The sequence below is a fragment of the Girardinichthys multiradiatus genome, chromosome 8 (genome assembly GCF_021462225.1).
Source record: "Girardinichthys multiradiatus isolate DD_20200921_A chromosome 8, DD_fGirMul_XY1, whole genome shotgun sequence".
NCBI classification, from domain to species: Eukaryota; Metazoa; Chordata; class Actinopteri; order Cyprinodontiformes; family Goodeidae; genus Girardinichthys; species Girardinichthys multiradiatus.
This window is the reverse complement of record NC_061801.1, coordinates 14285379-14298846: the sequence shown is the minus strand read 5'-3', so window position 1 is coordinate 14298846 and position 13468 is coordinate 14285379. Positions and strand designations below refer to the sequence as shown.

General features: G+C 36.8%; 1 protein-coding gene across 1 annotated transcript in view; it reads right to left on the bottom strand.

Annotated features, from left to right (window-relative positions):
* si:dkeyp-72a4.1 (uncharacterized protein LOC100148058 homolog) overlaps positions 1-13468 on the bottom strand; it is a 29989-nt gene extending 16521 nt beyond the window's left edge. The window contains exon 1 of the mRNA XM_047373472.1: positions 13333-13468. Coding sequence (XP_047229428.1) covers positions 13333-13378 — 46 coding nt within the window. The 5' untranslated portion in view covers positions 13379-13468. The remainder of the gene's footprint in view (positions 1-13332) is intronic.

Below are 13468 nucleotides of genomic sequence, written 5' to 3'. Positions count from 1 at the left end.
ATTGTAATTTCTACTTGTGAAAGCTGCTAATGGAAATACTTCATCTTTTACTTGTGCAGCCAGCCGAGCAATTCAGGATTTTTCTTCCCTCTGGCTACGATTATCCGTGAGCTACTTGCTATATAGTGCTCCTCTGTTTCTATGTTACTCTTCAACTTTCTCACATTTCCTCTGAGAAAAAAATAATCTAGGCTCTACTCAGGCAAAATGAGTAGAGCCTATCAAAAGATAACTATAGTTTTTAATATTACCCTCGCACAGAGTGATATACAAAATGTACTGTATTTCCCTGCAAAAGAAGTGCTCGAAAAATAAAATCTGTTAAAATGTTGTAGAACACATAATTATTTGTGTCATAATCTATAATATTTTTTGCAGCAGAAGGAATAATTGTTGCTTGCCTGTTTCAAGTAAAAGCAATTAGATTATTTTCTTAGATGTTTCTCATTGTTTGTTTTTTTTTTTTTTTTACTCAAGGTTATACTACAGTAATGATCTCTCAGGTAAACCTCAAATCTCTTTCAGCAGGTTAGCTCTTTCTTGTAAGTTAAAAAGATCCGACATCTAAACAGATGTCCCTTTTCCAAACCATCTGCTCATGTTATTCTGGTCATCTGGTTATTCTGAGTTATCCCCTCCTGCATTTCTTAACGGTGTTAGAGGGCTTAGTTTCCTCTTCTTCTGTAACTGTTTTAGTTTTCAAGTAGTTTAAAATGAGAAAATTACAAAGCACAAATGCAATTTAATTGAATTTATTGATTTATTTACCAGGGACAATGTACATTATTTGACAATGCTGTAAATGTACTGGAATTAGCCAATTGGCTATTTTTCATCTGTTGTCCCTGGATTCACATGCAGTACATCATACTATATACAACTCACATACAGTACATTATGTACAATGTGTAGGTGGCAAACTCCTGTATATTTTTTCTCACTGCAGTAAAGCAAGTTGTGCACATATGAATGGTGAAGTGTCTTAGGGTCAAACAACACCTCTGCTGGATTTTTTATGATAACACTGCTTATTTTAAGTTTATTTACATAAAAAAGTCCAACCAAAATTCTCAGAAAGCATCATGTTAATAGAAAACAGCCATATTACATGTGCTATCAATAAGAAGGTGGATTACATTTAAAATCATAAGAAAACTCGGACATTTGGCTTTATTTGCTTTTTCTGTGGTATTTTCTAACAATGTCTATCTTATTTTTGTCCCTGTTTGTTCTAAAAGTAATTGCCCAACAACTGTATTTGTTGGGAGATTTACACTATAATAATTCAAGATTTATAGTTCATTAAATTCACACATGAAGTCTGACCCTGCAGCTTGGTTGTTTTATTGAAGGAAATTAAATTAGAAATGCAAAGTGAAGCTGCATCAGTCAGTGGACTCCCATCATTTGTTTGATCTCTTTCTTGTTTATCTCTCTTCCTCATGATCGCAGGGCTTTAGGTTTAGCTGATACTGAACTCAATAATTTTATCAACACGGATAATAAATCTGTCTCCAAAGAAGTCCAGTTAAAAAGAGAACAACATGTGCTCCTTTTCAAAACCTGACTTACCTCACTTAGAACCTGTTCTGCGAGTGTCCATGTACAAAACCCTATGGTGTGTGTATGTGTTTGTGCATTAATTTAACTTAGCTAGAATGACATGGTAATATTGAGGGGTTTTACACAAATGTCACTAAGACCAAAATTAGGAAAAGACACCCCTGGGATTTTTGGGCACTAAAATAAATTTTTCAGACTACATGTACTTACATGTGCTGCAGCTCTGAGCATTATGGCCCACTGTTTCTACAGCTTACTTACGCCAGTTTGTCTGAGCAATACATTGCAGTTGTATATGCTGAGGAAATATGATCAAAATCTATATCTAGCATGTTTTGCCCTTATGGGTTTTTGTATTTCTTCTTTATTTAATTGTAAATCATTTCTTCTGTGTAGGGTCGAAGTGGTAGGTATAACTAAAAAAAACCTTTTAAAGCAAGCATTATAGATGTGATTGGTTTCAGAACCAATCCCAGCAGCGAATCAATGTTTTTATCAGGGAAAAAAGCATTAATTAAAGTAGGTCCCATTACATCACATGTGGCTTCAGAGATACGTTAGGCTCTGTGGATTTTCTTTGAAGCTATGGACTGGGATGCACTCTTTGAGCCCCATGGGGAGGATATCAGTGCCACGACTGAGTGTGTGACTGACTATATAAATGTCTGTGTGGAGAGCACTGGGTCTTCCTGCAGGTTCTCCATTAATGTCTTCAACTCAGTTAGGAGATACTGCTGCTGCCTTCAACGCTGCCTGGCCTGTCTGTCATAGCCGTCAGGCAGCTGGAAAGATTCAACAGAAACAAGGTGGCTGGTCTAGAAGGTGTTAGCCCAAGAGCCCTAAAGGACCTCGCTGGACAAGCTATGTGGCATTCTTCAGCACCTCATCAACCTTAGCCTGACCCAGGAGAAGGTTTGAGTGTTGTGGAAAACATCCTCCCAAAGAACCCTCACCCATCAGCGTTACAGACCTGTTGCCCTAACATCCCACATTATGAAGGTCCTGAAGAGACTCCCGTTGGTCCACCTGAGTAACCAAACAAGCACCTAACAGGACACACTAGTTTGCTTATCGTCATGGAGTTAAGAGTTGAAGACACCATCACACACCTGCTTCAACAGCCCCACTGTCATCTGGACAAAGCACTGTGAGGGTCCTGGTCTTTGATTTCTCCAGTCTAGAAAACTCAGTTGGAGCCTTCAGCAATCTGCTGGATCGAAGACTGACAAACAGAACGCATGTTTTATCAAATAAAAAGCAACAAGTCAACAAGAAGCAGATGGTTTGCAGTACAGTAGCACAACAGGGGACTGTGCTCTCACCATTTCTTTTCACTCTACTCTTCAGACTTCCAGTACAAGACAAATCCTTGTCATCTGCAAACATTCTCAGATGACTCAGCAGTCGTGGGGTGTATCGGAGATTGATAAGAAGCTGAATAAGGGGAGCTGGTGGACTGCTTTGTGGAATGGTGTGCTAATAATAATTTTATCTTGATTCTGAACAAAACAATGGACATTATTCTAGATCTCAGGAGAAACAGAAATATGTCACTATTTTCTTTATGGTAGAAGAAGTGGAGGTGATGGAGCTGTATAAATACCGCAATGTTCACCTGGACTAGACTGCCTTGATGTTTCCCTCTAAGCTTGTCTACAAGCAGTGAAAGAGCAGACTGTACTTCTTGAGGAAGCTTCAGTCCTTCAGTGTTTGCAGCAAGATGCTACATATCTTCAACCAGTAAGTGAAAAAAACCTGAACCTTCTTCAAAATCATTGCAATACAGACTGTTACTGAGGATCTTGCTAAAATGTATTATTTTAGATGGATTTTGACTATTCTTAAAAAAAACACATTTGTAAGGTCAAACACTGATGTAGGACTGCATTCAAGAACCAGTCAGGTTCTTCCACATCCTGTCTTGTTAATATCTTGAAGCACCTTGCTTTATGCACTAGTTCACAAGTGTTAGAATATGTTAGAACAAGTGACCAGAATTTACAAGAAGTATTATCCTAAAAGTGTTCCCACAAAGTTGGGAGCATGCAATTATTCTAAATATTTTGCTATTTTGAAGCATTAATAATTCCTTTCAGTGGGCCTAAGGTGCTGACCCCAAATCCTACAAAAAAACAGCCCCATGCCATAATCCCCTCTGTACCAAACATTTGACGCAATATTGTTAAGCAAGTTTCATTCTCCTGGTAACAGCCAAGCCCAGACTCGTTTATTGGATTGGAAAAAAGAGAGGCGTGATTAGTCCCTCTAGTGAAAACATCTACACAGCTCTAGAGTTTACTGATTAGAGATATTGTCTCCCAATAAGTGTTTGCTTTCTGATTGTTACCTATTATAGGGGTTTATTATAATGTGGCTTGATGGCCCAAAACAATGATTAATGATCACCAAAGTCAAATGAAGAACATGGTTTTGACAAATTAACTTCTTCTGGCAAAGTTTAGTAACAGTTATAAAGAAAATGAAAAACTTGTGTTTTTTGTGTCGAGCAATGTTAAATGGTTTATCTGAATATAGCATTTTCAACTCATATTAATCCTGGTATTTCAATTGAAAATTAGCAAAAGTAATTATAATCAGGTATAACTCCGACTGCTAGATGGCAGCGAAGTGCTTCCATTAAAATCCTTGTTATGTGTGTGTATGCATAAACAGGCATTGGTGGGTGACATACACTGCCATGGCTGTAATGAAACAGCAAGTGGTAAGTCTGGCTTTTTCAAAATGAGGTTCTGTAAAGTTATTGTTGGTAATAGTTCTTTCAGCTGAAGAGGAAAGATGTCATATCGTCATGAGCTGTTGTAAATTTAAGTCCTCAAAGTGGTGGATGCTAGCTGCTAGTCAGATACATGCCCTCTGTTTTATCAGATTTAAAAAACTCAAATTAAAATGTTCATATCATTGTAATGCAATTGTAACTTCTGCCTGTGAGGATGTGCTTAATTTTCCAAAGGCTCACGATGAGGTGACATGTTTGTACTACTGGTGAGAGAACTCTTAGTCATAATAACTTCACAGATCCTTACTTTAAAAGCCCAAGCTAACTCTTGAAGTTGGGTTTAGCTTTTTCACGCCCCCACATGTTTAGCGTGTCTTTGTGTTTCTCTCAGCTTTATGCATGCTACCTGCCTGTAGTACACTTTGTTAGTACACATTGTGCAGGTAAGGTTTTCAATGTGTCATTTTTGTTAATTTGTTTTTGTCTATCATCTATTGTTTCAATACCATTGTTTTTACAGTCTTAGTGCCCATTTTTTTTCCAACAATAAAATTAGCTTTCACAAGTGTGATCCCACACAAATGTAATAAACATATTCATCACATAAGAAGGGAACATAGAAGTACATTTATATCTCATAGGAAATCATTCAATTTCATTAGCTAAATATAATTTTCTCCTACACTTTGTTGTTGCATAAGTGAGGGTTTAGTTTTGATGTCTTCAGCAAAGACCACCATTGCATATTAATTTGTTTTGAAGTTATGTTACCCCCATTATGGAGCAGAGACTTATTTAAGCACATTAACAAAAACTCAAAGTTAATAGTAGAAGCAATATCAGACATTTTTCATGTGTATGCATGTATTAGTGTAGATATGTTCAATATTATTCATGATTGTGTGTGTCAAAACCATCGTTGTCACTGTTTATCAAAGAGGCTTCCAATCAGAAAGCCGCTAGATGCTCCAGCCTAATTCTGATGATAAGTGGCTACCCTTTAATTGCATGTACCAACAGCTGCACTATTATGCTGCTCTCCCTACTGTAACTCATGACTGAGAAGATCAATAACTGGACAATATTAGCATTTTATTCCTCTACGAATAGCTGTGACTAACAATACAACATTAAGGCTTAGTTTATCAGGCTGCTGTATACACTTATATCTGCTATTGACTTGTTTATGTAAAAAACCAAAACAGCTTTAAATCAATACTCTAAGTTTCATGGAGTTCCTAGTCTAACATTTTATTTGAAATATCTCTGTGTAATGCCCACTCTTGTGAGTCAACTCAAGCTGGAGCTCTTAAGAAACAAAAATGATTTTAAGGCCAAAAATATAAACTCTTTACATTACTGGTCTTGTTTTTACTGTATTTCAAAATACTGAAAAACTCTGGAGGTTAATATTGACTTCCCATCACATAAAATAATGTGCACCTACAGTGTGACTCCTACAGAGTATGGATTTTAGCCTCCTTGCTCACCTGAATCAGAAACCTCAACGAAACTTTGATGTTTCTCACAAACCAGGACAATTTTGTTGTCCTAAAACAATTCTCACAGAAAACATTAACTTGATTTATTTTTACATTTTAACCTAATGTTTTTAAGCATTTTAAGCCATAAATGTAAATGTTGATATATGATTTAAGCATCTAAGATATAGAAACTTTTTTGGGGGGGAAAAATAATTTCGGGGTTTCTTCTCATTCCTTCTGACTTCATGTATCTAATTAAATTACAAATGCAGTGAAGTTTAAAAAACTCAAAAATGTGACTTAGTCTTTACTTCATAGGATTAAGAATACATCTATTTCTAAAAGTGCTTTTCAGTTTACAGACTTTCGGACATAGTTTGCAAAGAACACCAGCATGTCGACTTGTTAAGTTCTCTGAAGAACAAATGGACTGTGAAAACAAAGGGACAAAAAGACACCCTGCATGAAAGGCCAACGAAAAGAATAGAGAAAAAATTATGATATTCCTAAAAGTATCATTAGAGAACAACAAAAAGGTTTTTGGACAAAAAATTTATTTTTCTAAGCCAGTGTCCAGAAAACACAACACCGGTACTACTGCTATAGAAGTTGCGAACAAAAATTACATGCAATATGAGTTAAATTGTAAAATAATTTTTAAATAAATTACCGTGTTGCTTTTTTCCTTGATTTCTCAAAGGTTTCTGATTAAGTTCAACAAACTATTTTGGTAAAAAATAAAACTATAACATAATGACTGTACAAGAGCTAGTTGTACAAGTAGGTTTATGAATTACTTCTTTGCTGAAACAGTGTGTCCACTATTCTTCCACTATGCAGAGGAGTTTCTCGGGGCTCCACATTAGGATCCCTGCTCTTCAACCCGAGATATAAATAAAATTTGTAATAATTTATTAAAATATGCATTTTATTTTCACTCAGTTTGCACAATTACCTGTGATCCATCCCCCACCAGTAGTTTGAAACACATATTCTTCCAATCTGCCATTGATTTTTCAATTTATCACAATTTAAGTCTTATGGTTTAAATGGCGGCAAAACAGAGTTCATCACATTCTCAAATGACAATAATAAATTTCTTCAGGATAATTAGGAATAAGTATTTGTCATTTAAGTCCTAGATTTGACCTGTTAAACCCTAAGGAGTTTTTGAGCAATTTCTGCCTGAAATTACGTACAAGTATAGCTCCACAGTTATTAGACCTACTTGCAAACTTTTGGTACCTGTGTAAAGGTAAGACATAAAAATATTTTCCCAGTGAAACCACTAATGTAACTGTTACTATGTCTGATTTATTTGTGATTAAACAAAGAAAAAATAAACATTTTTGAGCCTTACCAAAGTTTTTTTCTAAATGAACATTGCAAAACACTATGTAAATGCTTTGGAATTCCTAGGAGACCCCCCAGGTTGCATTCATCCACATCTTTACTATAACTGCAACAAATTTGGACTGAATAAGTTGAAGCATATATGTTCCACAAAAGGTTTATAGGGTAATGTGGCAGGGGGATATGGCAGTTAGGCAAAGGGTGCCAAATGTGTTTTTCACCTCATGAAATAAGAAATAAAAGGGAATCTGGTCAAATAAAAGTGCTGATTTCCATATTAGGAGTCCTTCTATATATGGCATAGCCTTTGGGTCTGACATTTATCCTGTGTATCATCAAAATGTACAGTTTAAAACATAACTGGAAGCTATCGGAGTAGCGCGCAAGCTAGCAGCCGGTGGACAGCAACCAGCAGACTATAATGTGGAAGCAAATTACATCACCAGAGATAGTGTTAGAAAGACAAGTTATGCCTTGTTAGAAAGGTGAGTGTCTCTTGTTTGTTATGATATGAGACATGTGGGGTTGCTGCAAAGAGAAAGGTGCTTTTTGACCATTTTGTTTACAGAGTCAGCAATGTCATCGCCTGTGTTTAAGTTGCTGTAAAACTCAAAGGTATTTGTGCAAAACTGATTTGGAGAATTGTTTTGTGAAGACTAAAGCTTCCTCTTGCGATATATTTAAGACAAAAAAAAATTGGTGGAGTTTTACCTAGTTTTATAGACCACCAAAAGGAGGTGTGGGCTTAAGAGGTTATAGGCTTGTTATTAAGTTGAAGTATAAACAATTTTAAAATTTTGTTTCTCATTCAAGGTCAAGCAAACATTTTGCCTTTTTTGGATAGTATGTGATTTCCATGGTGTAATACCATTAAGTAAAAATAATATGATTTTGCGGTATGGGCACAATAATTTAAAAACAAACTAATCATAACATATGCTAATTAGCATTAATTAAATATACTGAATACGCACCAGAAAAATGTAGTAGTAATTTTCAAGTAAACATGCTTATTAGAAAGAATAATATATCTTCTTGACATTCTGTTCTTTAAAAACTATGAGCTTGTATTAGCTAGTAAATATGCCTGTAGTCAGCTTAAAAAAGCTTTATAATCATAAAAGCAACAGATGGCACTCATTTCCATGGCTGACAGACATGTCAGTGAGGCTCATTGTGGAAGAGTAGTCGTCTTGCAATCAGAAGGTTGTGGGTTCGATTCCAGCTTCCTCCTGCCATATGTTGATGTGCCCCTGGGCAAGGCACTTAACCTCAAGTTGCCTACCGAGCTACATATCGGTGTATGTGTGAGCGTTAGTGAGTGCGATTGGGTGAATGTGGCTCTAGTGTAAAGTGCTTTGAGCAGTCTGTATGACTGGAAAAGCGCTATATAAGTTCAGTCCATTTATTTCTCACACAACCCATGTTTTTTGTGGTTGGAAATTTTTTTTAGTGAAATTTGTCATTTCCCAGTGTCAGGGACAAGTATAGAAACCGTTTTTAAGCCAGCTGACCTGCAGTACACAGCATCAGGTGGTGGAGGGGCAACATCTCGCTATTCTCCATACAGCCAGGAAAAATGTGGCGACTAAAGCTCTTTCTATTGAATTTCATAAAAAGAACTTGAAACTATAGGAGTTGGATGGTAAGGTATTCCAAGACTTAAGTAAGCGCTTAGTTCCTTTTTCTTTTTTGGGGTTGATACTATTGAGTCTACCATTGAGCTTCACCTTTGTTAATAATTAATTAAAGTTGAGTTTTCCTGCATTCTACCTATATGGCTACTTATTATGGGTCCCAACCTTTAGGCAGTCCCATCTGGGACCCATTTTCCATCCTCTTTTTGACCCATACAGTACATGTAAACTCCCCGCCCAGTTTCGCCTTGTATTTTGTATTTTAAAAATATGTTTTTAGTGTGAGAACAGCAAAAATGCTTTTAAATAAGCAGCCTATGTTCTGGAATAATTCACAAAGAGACCTGAAATTGTCAGAACCCGTTATCAAGGGCAGGTTTTAATCGGTTTTAACGCTTCACTGTCAGGTTTTTGTTGATAATCTACATCTTTACTTTATGCTTCGGGTGATAATAATAGTACTACCTAAAAGGATGCCATTTATGTAGGACTACCTAAAAGGATGCCATTTATGCCATTTATGTAGGATATTTGATCTCAGGATTGGGTCTCATTTCATATTATAGTACATGGTCAGAGCAATTTGTGTTTTTTCTTGCTTGCAGTAGATTTCAGTATGTACTTGTCACTCTTAAATACAGATTGGCTCTTTGATGAAGTTTTTCAGAAAGGGAAGCAGAGGATTATGCAACATTTCTAACACAGGGAGGCTGTGAGCCGGTGTTGATCATCACACAGTACATTTACACCTTTCTTTTGTCTGTATAACTTCATAGACTCACACCTGATTTAACTCATATATCACTGTCACCACATCAGGCAGATCAACACATAAACAGTAAATCAACATGAAGCATGTATAGCCCACACCTTCCACACACTTTCATATCTTGAACTCTGCTTTTGTTGCAGTCTGTTGTGCTCATGTTAAAAGTGATGCAAATCAACCTAAATACACCTGCAGGTAACGATTTCCCTCAAGAACTGAAAACATGACGATGGGTAGCAGACGCTGTGTCAGAAATTCACTGACATGTCTGTCAGCCGTGGAAAATACTGGCAGCTACATCATTAAATCTGTTCCAGGTATCCTTCAATTTGAGCACGAATGAAGGTCAGGGTGGCTGAGAATCTAAACAGGAACATTACATTTGAGTTTCCTGCTGAGACAGAACTCAGGTTCGGATTTCTTTTTCTCAAGTACCTCAAATTCACCGCATTACTATAATTATGTTAGTGTAAGTCAAGGCAAACATGACATATGTCAGTGTGCATCCACTTTTTATGTTTTATTGTATGGTTGTATTTCTTTGGAATTGTATGTGGTAGGCCAAAACAGAGTTGCACACTACTCTGAGGTGAAAGAAAAAGAATATAATAATTTTACAAAAACAATTCTGAAACATTTGACATGCATTGTATTCATCCCCTTTACTCTGACACTCCAAAATGAAATCTAGTGCAACCAATTCTTATCACATTGCCTTATTAGTAATTTAGTCCAACTGTGTGTAATACAGATATTCTATGAAGACTACAGGGGGTGGTTAGAGAACATTAGTGAACCAATTCAATTCAATTCAGTTTTATTTATATAGCGCCAATTCACAACACATGTTGTCTCAAGGCACTTCACAACAGTCAGGTAAATACATTCCAATTAATCCTAACCATTGAACAGTGCAGTCAGATTCATTTATTTATTCAAATTGGATAAAAAGTTTTTCTATCTAAGGAAACCCAGCAGATTGCATCCAGTCAGTGACTTACAGCCTTCCCTCCTCCCGGATGAGCATGTAGAGACAATGGACAGTCACTGGCGTTGACTTTGCAGCAATCCCTCATACTGAGCATGCATGTGGCGACAGCGGAGAGGAAAAACTCCCTTTTAACAGGAAGAAACCTCCAGCAGAACCAGGCTCAGTGTGAGCGGCCATCTGCCACGACCGACTGGGGGTTTGGCTTCATGAAGACCAACGAACACAGGAGAGAGGTCAGAGATAAAATTGTGGAGAAGTTTAAAGCAAGGTAGAATTTGTCAATAAGCACATGAGCCTCAAACCTGAGTTTTAGGGGCCGATGTTCTGTAGTTTTTACATGTGTATCTGCTTCAGCAAATACCTGAATCAAATAATGAAATCTGTACAACTTGAGTACATGCTAAAGAGGTAATTCAGCCACTTTTTTCAAGTGTGTTGGACGCAGGATTCAGCTAGAAGTTGCATTACACCAGTCCCGAGGACTATGTCATTGCGGTTTACCAAAACCCATGTAGGGGAAACAGTAAAAATGTTAAAGAAGATTCAGGTCACAAGAGAACAAAATTAAATGCCAAACTGGAAAATGCTATGTGTAGTAAAACAAAAAAAACTAACACTGCGTCTCACCCTAAAAAACACCATCCCCAACACAGAAACACATTGGTGGCAGCATCATGTTTTGGGGATGTTTTTTTTATTAGCGATGGGGAAGGCAATCATGGTAGACAGGAAAATCAGTAATTTAGTAATTTCTATACCGCTTCTTCTTTCTCCAGCAGTCTATGGGCAGGAGGCGGGGTACACCCTGGCCAGGTCACCAATCCATCGCAGGGCAACACACAAACAACCAAGCACATACTCATTCACACGCCTAAGGGCAGTTTAGAGAGACCAATTAGCATAACAGGCACATCTTTTGACTGTGGGAGGAAGCCAGAGTACCCGGAGAGAACCCACAAACTCCATGCAGAAAGATCCCCTGGCCGAAAGTCAAACCCAGGACCTTCTTGCTGCAAGGCAACAATGCTACCAACTGCACCACAGTGCAGCCCACAGGAGCAGGATACAGGATGATCCTGGGAGCAAACCTGTTAAATGCAGTAGTACTGGTGTTGGGGCAGAGGTTTATTTTCCAGACCAACACCAACCCTAAACATACAGCCACAGCTACAATAAAATGGTTAAGACCAATCAACATTCATGTGTAGAAATGGTCCAGGTAAAAAAAGTTCAAATCAAATTTAGAATCTTAGGAAAGACTTTAAAATGTATGTTCATAGATGCTCTTCATCAAATCTGACTGAGCTTGGATGTTTTGGCAAAGAGAAATGGGCACATATGTCACTTTGTATATTTGTAAAGATGCATAGCTCAAAAGATTTGCAGTTGTAATTATAGAATACAAATCTACACAACACTTTTCAGATTTTTAATCTGTAAAAAGTGTTTAAAATACATGTGTACCTTTCTCTACATATTTCAGTCATGTACAAATTTGTGTTGGCCTATCACAGGGGTTTGCAACCTGTGGCTCTGGAGTCGCAAGTGGCTCATTGGACCTTCCCCAATGGCTTTTAATAACTTTTACTAAAAATGATAAATAACCAGCTAATGTTTTTTAAACATAGAAATAATATCATATTGCAGGTTTAAGCAGTTTATGGATTTCTACAGCAGAATGACACTAAAAGTACCAATAATATTTTTCAGATTTGTTATCTTGTCATAAGGTTGAAATCTGTGGGTTTTTGTTTTTTTTTACATTATTTTCAACAAATATCAACATCACATAGAAAAAAAAAACTATCCATCCTGCTTTTGCAAAGGATTTGTGCTTTCTTTATTTTAAAACCTTAAAACGGAAATAAATGTTGATTAATAAAATATGACAACAAATACGTATTAAATATTTATAATTAGGTAAGTACCATTTGTGGCTCTAAAAAAGATTTAGATGAACTGAGGAAAAAATGGCTATTTTTATCGTAAATGTTGCAGACCCGTGGTCTATCACAACCATTCTTTTTAATAAGATCATGTTTGTAATTGTAGCATTAAAAATCTGGAAAATTCAAAGAATATACTATAAATTATCTTGCAAAGCACTGCTAATTTGGTGCTGAAAACCTCTTGACATGCATAGTTTGCTTCTCCCAGAACAAAAGCTAACCGCTTCATTTATTTTAGGTGGGCAATTCCTTTAATTAATCTTCTTGTTTGTAACATTTCAGTCTGGATTTCTTGTTGAGACCTGAAGCTCCTAGAAAGATATACCTATATGCAAACAGTCTCTTTTCTGTCTTTTTTTTTTATTATTTCAATAATTACTGCACATGGAATTTACATGTCAATGTAGTTCTGTGATAAAGTATTGCTAAAGGAGGATACTCATAAATAAAGCTTTATGTTATGGCAGTAAACTGCAGCTGTCAGGCAGATTTGAGTTTAAAGAAAAACCCTGAGCCTTGTTCTCATATCTAGGTCACAAGAATCAACTACTCTCTTGTCCATATGTAGTTTCACAGCTGGGCTTTAGGAGTGAACCAGTTGTAGTAACAGCAGCTACTCCACCTTCAGCACTGCCATATGGAAGGAGGCACAACAACAACAACAACAAGCATTATCACCTCCTGTAGAACAACACATGCTCTCATAGGTGTGTGAAGAAGAGAAACAATAAACATACAGATTCAAAAAGAAGTAGAATCGTATAAAAGTGTAACACTTATACAAAAAAATAAAACAGGCTGCTTAAATATGCACGAAAAGGGAAGGATGATGATGAGAGAGTTACTTACCTGAAGGGGAATAAGAAAACAAGGTTTCTTGTTGCTGTTGCTGCATCTCGAATCTTTGCTCCCGAGAGTGAGACAACCAGCAAGCCTCGCTCCTTATGTGTTGTGGTGACGAAGTCCTGTGTAGCAGCTCAGAGGG